The following is a 10,164-nucleotide window of genomic DNA, read 5'->3' on the forward strand; positions in this document are numbered from 1 at the left end:
AGCTGGTCTCGAACTCACAGAAATCTGCCTGCCTCTGCCTCTGCCTCCCGAATGCTGGGATTAAAGGCATGTGCCACCATGCCCAGCCTATTATTTTATTACTGTGTAAGTGTGTGTGTGTGTGTGTGTGTGTGTGTGTGTGTGATGTAATGTATGCATGCTCTGGTGTGGAGCTCAGAGGATAACTTGGTGGAGTCAATTCTCTCCCACCTTTACGTGAGTTCCGGGGGTTGAACTCAGGTTGTTAGAATTGCATGGCAAGTGCTTTACCCACTGAGCCATCTCACTAGCCCCAAGACTTATTCCTGGTGAGCCCAAAGGCGACGATCTGTAATTTAGCTCAGGCTTGACCCCAGTTTATGTCTAGAGCTGAGCACAGGGAGCCATAAAAGTTGGGCATTCTTGGGACTCAAGAGTACTAGGGAGTCTGGAAGGGATGAAAGATCAAAAAATCCAAACCTTCTCCATTTGCAACACCCTCGACCAGAGTGAGGGATGCAACAGTTCTGTAGGCCTCATTGGAAAGGGAGGACCTGATGTCTGTGAGATGGAGGACAGCGGCTCTGGGCATTCCAAGTAAGTTCTTACTGAAAAATGAGGTAAGTTCATAGCTAGAAAGGTACTTCTTTTACCCCAGTTTTGAACTGAGGACCACAAATTCTGACTTAGCAGAATGTAAAGCAACTTTCTAAAGGTACTCTAGTGATAGAAAATTTTTTTAAAGTAATTCAGATGGGCAAAGCCTTATAAATATTGACTTGAAGAGGTCTGAGACAGGCTTATGTTGCAGATTTTTTTAAGATGAAGTCTCACTCTGTAGCCCAGGCTGGCCTGGTACTTGCAGTGATTCTCCTGTCTCAGTCTCCCAAGTACTGGGATGGTAAGTATGAGCTGCTGTGTCCAGCTGTTTGGTGGATTTGTGACCCTAAGTGTCCCCAGTAGAATCCAGAGCTTGTGCTCCTGCCTTGCCGTGCACTCACTGTTCACTACCCGATGGTCTCTGCATACTTGGAACTGCTACCTGAAGAGGAGCCCAGAGCTTCCCAGGGGCCCCACCAGCCTCCACCTTGTGGCTAAGGAACAGCCTTCGTCTGTTTCCTTTCTGTGCCCAGAAGCTTCCATGAGGTCATAGCAGTAGCTTGTTCATGGGAAGGCATGTGATCTCTTCCTTTCCAAGAGTAAAGGAAAATAGTTCCAAGACTGCTAGTGCCAAGAGCAGCGAGCTCTGTGGCCCACACCCCACGTCCAACCCTAGCATCATCCTGTGGTGCCCTAGGAATTTTTACAGCTAAAGTGACAGCTGGTACTTGGGCCAAGAAAGCCAGCGAGGAGGGCCTACTTGTGCGGCAGGGCCTGTCGTTTATGTCTGCTGCCCAGGGAGAGGCCGCAGAGATTATGTGCCCAGTTTATTCTGGGTTGGAGACTTCCCGTCCTTGGTTGTGTTTACTCAAAGTGAGGTCAGCCTCATTCAGAACTGAGCCAGGTTGTTTTATGTCAGTGGCATTTATAATTAAAGTGTAACCACAAGCCGGCTCCGCAAAACATTAAAGACAGAGGGAAAAAATGGACTTGAGCAAGAAAAAAATTTCCAATGGTTTGGAATATATATAAGGTGTGTATAGATACACGTGCACGTACACATAAGAAAAAGACGTTCCTAAAACTCGTGATGGTGCCTTCTCTTTTAACGTCTGAAAAAAAAAAGGTCTGGAAAGCTTTTAATTTAGTCTAGAGATTGATTGATACATATGTAAGTGTGTGTATTCATATGCATATTGCTCAGTTTCTCCAGAAGAATCCCTCTAACAAAGGGTCTGGTTGGGACTGTGGGGCTGAGGGGCTGGGAAGCTGATATGCCACATGTGGCAGGCTGGAGTGCCCTGTTAGGAGAACATTCTTCCCTGAAGGCCTGCCCCTTTCTCTGGCCCTGCCCGCTGGCGTTATTTGAAAAGCTGTCCTGACTTGGGGCCCAAGCTGGTAGGGAAGAAAATGCCTTTACCATTAAGTATGGAGTCACAACAGACCAGACAGTGGAAGTCTGGGCTCCCCGAAACGGCATGCAGGGAGGGGTTTCACCAAAGTGTGGTCTGCCTGGATCCAAGGCTGTGAAGTAAGATCCCTTTGACCAGCAAACTCCCCTGGTGCCTTTAGGATGTGGCTAGATTTATAAATATTTGATTGGCACACAGTATGCTCAAGAACATTTCCATCTGTGTGGCAAGTGGTGCTGGGAATCCTCCCCATGCAGCCTCTTCCCTACATACTGGGGAGGCCTGGGGCTGTGGGCTCCAGGAGGAGGCTGGAAGTTAGGGATGCTCAGGAGCATGCCATTTCTCCCCAGTTGCTGTTCCAGATGCTAATCCCATGAAGGGATAAGTCTCACCTACCTTTGCTGGAGAGGAAGTTCCTGCAGGAAGAGCAGACAAGCCAGAGCCCCCTTTTACCTTTGCCCTTATATTTTGCTCTGCCAAGGAAGTGAGAAGGGAAGGGCCTGCTGGGTGAGGACCTGGGCATGCTGCGGCTCTGTGCCAGGCCTCAGGAACTCCAGTGGAGAGACTCACAGAGAAGCTGCCATGAAAAATCATCTGCAGTTCTGTGAACAGGCATGGCATTTGTTTAATGACAAGAGATCAGATGGTTGGATGAGGAGGCCCAGTGAGTCTGGGGAGGAGGATAATGCCAATCATGGTGTCATTGTTTTAAGCACTCAGATACCTGGCAGTCCTTCAGAGATCATAGCTCACATCCCTCCTTTTCTATAAGGTGGATGCTGTTGCCATTCTTGTTTGCAAAATGAGGAAACTTGGGCACATAGAGGAAAAAAATAACTGTCCCGAGGTGGCACAAATCTCGTGAAAAGCTGTGATAGGACTCGTACCACTCCTCACCTGTCTAACCCACACAGCAGGGTATGTGATGGCAACATGTTTGCTTTGTGCATGAAACTGCTGTCGTGGTATTAGTAGGGTGGTGGTAGGATCCTCAGGGAAAGAAGCCTTAGCCTTGAAGCAGAAAGGGGTGGGTGGCCCAATCAGTCCTGTGAGGAACTGGTTACATCCTGTTAGCTCTAGGGTTTTCAGAATGATGACTAGTGACCTCACAGAGCTGTTTTTAGGTGGAAATGACCATCTATGGGGTGCCTGCTACGTATCAGTCCTTGGCAGGTATTTCTTAAATATATTGCTAGATATGAAATTATCTGGCACCAGTTATTCAGTCACTCATCAAATTAATATTTACTAGGCACTGCACCAAGTGACAAGCAATATGCTAGACACAAAATTAGCAGTGTCTGGCATCAAGAGACAAAATCCAGCCTGGGTGTGGTATAACACACCTTTAATCTTGGCAGAGGAAGGTGTATCTTTGTGAGATTGAGGCTAGCCTAGTCTACATAATGAGTTCCAGGACAGCTGGGGCTATAAGGGAAACCCTACAGAGAGAGAGACAGAGAGATCTTGTACTCAGGGAGCCTTGTACGTGAGAACAACAGTGATTGAGTAATCGCAGAGGTGTGCTGCAAGGAGAGGAACATGTCTCTGAACATGCTCTGGGTTGGGAACAGAATCAGCCACCTTCCCCTGCTCCTGTGCCTCTTCCTAGACCTGCTCACACTTGCACATCTACTTGTCTCTCAGGCTAGCCTTCTACTACCAACAGCAACCTTTTCACAGACTGCACCCCCAGGGCCTCAGAATCTGTAGCCTTTACCATCCCTGGTATTGGTAGTATGACACTATAACCAGTGGTCATATTGTGCATGGACAATTGCCTGCAGCTGTGGCCCAAGCCATGGTAAAGACACAAGCCCAAACTATCCTCTGTATGGGAAACCAGTGGAGACATCTCACTTAAGTCTATTTTAGTATGGCTGGCGTACAACCTCCTCCAGAGTTCAATGCCGCAAAAAGGTGCTTGGAAACTTTCTGTCCTGATGGTAAAGAAGACAAATTTTTATAACTTCACTGTTTTGCTCATAGCAGGTCAACTGGTTGAGGGCAAAGAAACACTATGAAAGGAACTATTTTTTGTCTTGCCAAGCTCTAAGACAAGTTCTGTCTTGTGGAATTTATGATTTATAATTTATTAAATATTATTAAGTATCTAACTGGTTTCTGGGAATGGACTAACTGTAGGACGTCTTGGAGTGTGACTCTCTGCCTGTCACCAGTCTGTAGTCATACTCAGACCAAGATCAAAGCATAGAACCCTGTGCTTGGCAGACTGTTTGTGAATCACAGTTCTCCCAGGCTTCCACACCCTGTGGCCCAAGGCCGATTCTGCTTCTGAAACCTGAGGTTCAGAATGACTGAGGCAGTGCCATCACCAAGCAGACGAGGGCGACAGATCCACATTCAGGGAGTGCAAACATGCCCAGGAGGCCGTCCAAGCCTAGGAGGTCCCCCCTCACAGGTCTATTGAATGGTAGTCAGCCTTGTGAGCACTCCCATTCCACAGGGGAAGAAACTTGAGTATCAGTGTGAAAAATTCGCTATATTATCTCATTTAAGTCTCCAAAGAACCTGTGAGACAAGTAATATTGTTCTTATTTTACAAGTGAGAAAAAGACCTGAAGCTTCCTTATACATACTCCTGCCACCGAGCTGTGCTGGGTTCCCAGGGCTTCTGATAGCTTAAGCCAGGTAACCAAATCCCATTACAAGTTGTCCCAATGCTGTGCACCCAGAGATACTCTATACCATTAATGGTAGAATGACCATAGCAAACACATGACATTTGTCCAGAAACCACAGTAATTGTAGCTGCTTGTTACCCTAAAGGTTAATGTTTCCTAGAAGAACCAGGTTAACCTTAACAACATTACCAAGATCACCTTTGCCCTGGATCTGGGAAACCAGAACACCCTCCATTGCTTCTGAAAATTAATAAGACTTACTAGAAACATTTAAAACACTGAGAAATTACAGCATGTTCCCATGGGTTGTGTGGGTAGACACATGTACCTTGCATGATATAATGAACTAAAATCTAAGTCCATTTGTTAGGTAAGGTCTCTAATCTAGGCTTTCCTCAAACTCCTCAAACTATATAGCTGAGGATGACTTTGAACTTCTGGTCCTCAAACACCTCCCCCCCGCCCCGAGTGCTAGGATTACAGGTGTGTGAGACCATGCCCAGTTTATGAGATGCCAGGGATCCAACTCAGAGCTTAGTGCATGCTAGGCAAGCACTTGATTAACTGGGCCCAAACCTTGCTTATTTTTAGTATTCTAGAGCCTCTGTTTTTGGCTTATTCTGGTACCTATTTTTCACAGAGTGGGAAGCATGCATGAGGCCAAGCCTGTACACCTGCTGCAGCAACCAACCCTAGCACCCGACTTTCTGTTCATCCCTGGGTCAGCGTGATGGCTGGGAAGAAGGCATAATGCCAACGTTCATCTCAGTAGCATGCATCGGAGACTAAGGAGGAGACTGGCACTGAAACCATCACTTCACTGAGAGCCTACAGCATTGTGTCCCTGCCCCCTGTGTAATTAAGACCATCTACCCCATAAGCCATCTCATCAGCAATGTGCATTCCATTTGAAAGCCAGTTCATAGAATCTTACTTCCACCCTGTTCTCTCCTGCATCTTCCAGTCTCTCTCTCTCTCTCTCTCTCTCTCTCTCTCTCTCTCTCTCTCCTGGTTTCCTCTTTTGGCTTGCTGCAAGTTTGACTCTTGAGACTGCTGCTCCTTTAAGCATGGGCCAGATCGGACTTTTGGCTTCCCTACAACATCTAATACCCTAGTAGTACTCAGGGAATCTCTGACTCTTAGCAGTAGAAACCAGACACCTAATATCAAACATACTAACACTAGCACTGGAAGTACTAGTCAAGAACATCCTTTTCCCTAAGTCACACCTCCATTTATCAATGTGGACTGAAAGCTGGGCTGCTGGGAAAGCAAGCAAGGTCATCAGCCTTTGACTCCAGTACCGTCTGGAGAATGACTTTACCCCTCCCTCTTACCACAGCCACATCTGCACTATGTGCTGCAGGAAAGCTACATAATTTATGATGTGTTAGACTATGGTTACAGTCTAGGATTCACAAATCAAGCCCAGCGGAAACATCACCTGGAAACTTTGTTAATTTGAAACTGAGCCCACATCTTTGTGCAGGATTTACCATCCCTGCCCATCATGGGGCAGGCAGAACCCTGGCCAGCCTTGGGGACCATATCTTTTGTTAGTTATAAAAACTTAGCAGGCGTGGAGGCGGGGTATGCAGTGTCTGAACCCTGGCAACTTGTTATGTCAAGTCAGCAGAGAATCCTTTCAAAAGCTTGCAACAGAATGCCATTAGCTAAGTGGTAATCCGCAGTTCCCTGTTTTCCAACCCACCCCTCCTTGGGTTGTTACCCAACTCTGAATGCATCATGTCTGCACTGAGGCTTGGAAAGTGGGTATCTGGCCTGTGTTCCCACCCTCCTCCCATCCTGGACTAGGGGAGACACAGGAAGGTGTGGGTGAAATTCTGACGGCTGCTTACTGTGCTGGTCGCTCCTGTCCCTTGTCCCATCCACAGTGCCATCTGGAAGGATCCTCAGAAAGTGGCCCCCGTTGCTGCAGTAGAGCAGTTTAGGCTTCTTGTAGTTTCCTAGAGGCAGATTAAACTTCTCGGTCAGGGCTGCGAAGGTCGTGATTTCCCCTTCAGCCATGGCTCACTGGTGGCTGGCGGTGGCGCTTTCAGGACTGAAAGAAATTAAAACAGACCTGTACAGTATTCTTCCAGAAAAGGTGTGATGGACATTTTCAAGAGGGGAAGCACCACAGAGGGCTACAGACTGCCCAGGTGATGCCCAAAGAAGACAGGCCTATGAAGTAGCCAGTGGCAAAAGAGGAATGGTCCTGGTCTAGGAGGGGTTTCCAGGCATTTATCTCTTCCCAGTTGGACATAGCTTTGCACCAAGCTTGACTTTTTTTTTTTTTTTTTTAGAACTTCAAATTTAATCATTTGGCCAATAGGAAAAAAAAATCATGTCTTGGTCCCTCCTTCTGGTCTACACACATCCTCAAATTAAACATTGAAGTTGCACTAAAATAACACCTGGGATCTGACTGAAACCCACAGAAGGCAAGAGACTGAGACTGAGGCTCCGCCTTCCACCCACACACTGTTTTGACTAGTTACTACCAAGCTCAGGGTGGGCAGAAGGCAATTGGGTACCTGTGAGCAAAGGATACAGGAGGGGCAGCAAAGGGTTAATATGTAAAGGAGATCTTCTGAGTTTTCTGGAGGGACAAAACTCAAATCAAGGGATGAGGCAGAAGGGTTATAGGGATTTTTAAAGGGCAAGAGCTACACCCAGGATATTTTCTGAGACAGGCTGTTCTGAAAGCTGTGCCTGGTTACTGTTAGTTCATAGCTTTCCACATGTCCTCTTAGCACATACAAGTCAGGTCTGACCTTGTATCAAGACCTTCATCTTAGTTATTTTCTAATATGAACACACATAACACAAGAACCTATCAGAGTATACATTATAAACATTGTATATACCAACTATGTATAAATTAAATGTATCAGTTATTAACTGAGGAGTTGAAAACAGATTCTATGAAAGCTAGAGTTTTGGGGCATGTATTTGCACAACAATTTAAGAAAAGGAAATTCTGATACCTACAAAGACTATAAAAGAAAGATTTTTTTTTTAAAGTACAGGAATCTAGTGTAGGGTTTTACCCATGAGTAGCTGTTAAGTATACATATGGATTATGAAGTAGTCTTATAATAGCAGTGATTAGAATCATCAACAACATATTCTGGACTGCAAGACAGTATTTGTTAACTTCACCATGGTCCTTTAATGTGGATACCAAGACTCCCATTTAAAAATAAATAAATAAATTGAAATTTAGTGATGTTAAATGACCTGCCCTAGGTCAGCAGGTACACATCAAAATGAGTCAGTGAACACAAAGCCCCAGTTTCCCCTTAATTACTACGGAAAAAGTGACATGATTTTTACTGATCCTGAAGTATTGCAACCTGAAGTGGGGTTTTTACCCATTGCCTCAAATGTACACCTGCCCCTATAAACTTGTCTTCTATTTTAGTCTATCATTTTTCATCTAAATGTTGGATAGCTCCAACAACCTCCCCTGCTCTGCTCCCTGCTAATTTTGTAGCAAAACCCCACATTGCTGCTCAGTCCCAAGAGAAACCCACACCAGTGGCACCATGAGCTCCCAAAGACCATCCAGATTCCTGTTTTCCACACCCAAGTCAGTCCTGCAGACATCTTGTGAGCAGTTTTGACAGGAAGCTATTCCATCACAACTAAAGCATCAATTTGGATAATTTGTCCTTTTGACACTGGAATTAGAGTTGGAAGCTTCAACCTTTTTCCTCTGCTCTTGGCAGTCAGTGTGTCTGGTACATTTCCCCATTCTGCAGACCCACTGGCCTGAATTCAGTTTCAACTACTGTTTGAGACCCCTGCAAAGACCCCCAAAATAAAATTTGAATATACATATAAACTACATTTAAGTCAGACCACCCGGCTGGGCATGGTAGCACGTCTTTAATCCCAGCACTCAGGAGGCAGAGGCAGGTGGATCTCTGTGAGTTCAAGGCCAGGCCAGCCTGGTCTACACAGTGAGTCCCAGGCCAGCTGGGGCTACAGGGAGACCCTGTTTCAAAAAGACCAAAACAAACAAACAAACAAACAAAGCAAAACAAAAATAAAATAAAGTCAGACCACCCAAAATGATCCCTTTACATATGGTGAGACACCATTCTTTCCATGTAACAGAGTAGCAGGTAGAAATTTTTATTTGCATCAGCTGCAGAGGAAGGATTACCCTTTACCTTGTGTTCACATTGTATTTTGCTCCCAAATTCTGTCTTTTCCAAAGTTATCTCTTTCATCTCAGCCTCTGGTCTCTCTCCACCTTCCTACCTGCTTCAGTCTTTCACTTTCACTCCATTTTTAAAAACTCTTCATCTTTCTGAATCATTTTGGCTTTCTCCCCTGCAGAGTGCTGGGGATGGATTCTCCTGCATACTATCTAAATATACACACTCTTGAGTTATACCCCAGCTCCCTAGATCCTCTTCTGATGTGAAGCAATTTAGCTCTTTCAAATGTGAGTAACTTCATCTCTCACTTTTTGATTAGCTAAACACACCATGACCAGATTCCCTGTCCTTACAATACAATTACGAGATCATAACTTTTTTTCATTATATTTATCTCAAATACTTCCTAAGATATGTATTTAATATGTATAGAGGGAACTATAATTATATTCTAATGATTGCCATTTATATTGACAGTCTTAGGAGTATAGGACTTTCTTGTTGTCTAGAGGTCTCCTCCAGTGGGGGTTTCTATTTGCAATTTAAAAAATATTTTATTTATTATTTTATGTGTATGAGTGTACTGCCTGCATGTGTGTAAGTGTACCTGGTGTCATGCAGTGCCTGCAGAGGTCAGAAGAAGGCATCAGATCCCCTAGAACGGAGTTACAGACAGTTGTTAGCCACCATGTGGGTGCTGGGAATCGAACCCAGGTCTTCTGCAAGAGGCAGCCAGTGCTCTTAACTGCTGAACCATCTTCTCCAGCCCCTGTTTGCATTTTTCCTGCTGGTGGGCCAGCTACATGCGAAGGATGGCCTTTCTTCTATATCATTTCCAGCCAGGAGTCTCTGCTAAGTTGTTTTCTAAGTGCTAGGCATAGACTTGACCCTACTTACTTGCAGTCTTGCCTCCATCCAATTGGGATGAAGAGGAACAGATACAGCAGAAAGCTAGATGGGGTTAGAGGCATAATTAGCTCTGGTTATGTTCTCATTTACATGTATATATAAGCCATGCAGCCTGGATGTCATCCTCTCCGAGCCCTCCCCAACTAGTGACCTTGGCCAGGTCCTAGCAGGTCCTCAGGGGACCGTCCCTCTGGAACATAGCAAGACCTGCAGTGTACAGCACCTCTGTTCTCTGCCCATGCTTCCTGTAAATAGGACAGTCCTGGGGTGGCTGCAATGTTCAGATATCTCCCTCTACTCTCCCTTCAGTTCACATTTGTATCTAAACATTGAAACCACATACTGACTCCTGAAAACAAGCCTGGCTACCTGATACTCACAACGGGGAGTTTTGAATCAGCTGAAACCTAGTGGCCATGAAAAACCTTTATTTTTAATTTTTATTAC

At 45.3% G+C, this 10,164-nt stretch overlaps 1 protein-coding gene across 13 annotated transcripts in view; it reads right to left on the reverse strand.

The window, feature by feature from the left end:
- Positions 1 to 10,164, reverse strand: part of Fgf1 (fibroblast growth factor 1) — a 112,993-nt gene that overhangs the window by 15,873 nt on the left and 86,956 nt on the right. For all 13 annotated transcript variants that reach the window (XM_008835529.3, XM_008835530.3, XM_017798816.2 and 10 more), the window contains one exon: positions 6,496 to 6,698. In XM_008835529.3, coding sequence (XP_008833751.1) covers positions 6,496 to 6,664 — 169 coding nt within the window. In that variant the 5' untranslated portion in view covers positions 6,665 to 6,698. The remainder of the gene's footprint in view (positions 1 to 6,495; positions 6,699 to 10,164) is intronic.

This window comes from Nannospalax galili, unplaced genomic scaffold (assembly GCF_000622305.1).
Source record: "Nannospalax galili isolate Female #2095 unplaced genomic scaffold, S.galili_v1.0 scaffold1077, whole genome shotgun sequence".
Taxonomy (NCBI): domain Eukaryota; kingdom Metazoa; phylum Chordata; class Mammalia; order Rodentia; family Spalacidae; genus Nannospalax; species Nannospalax galili.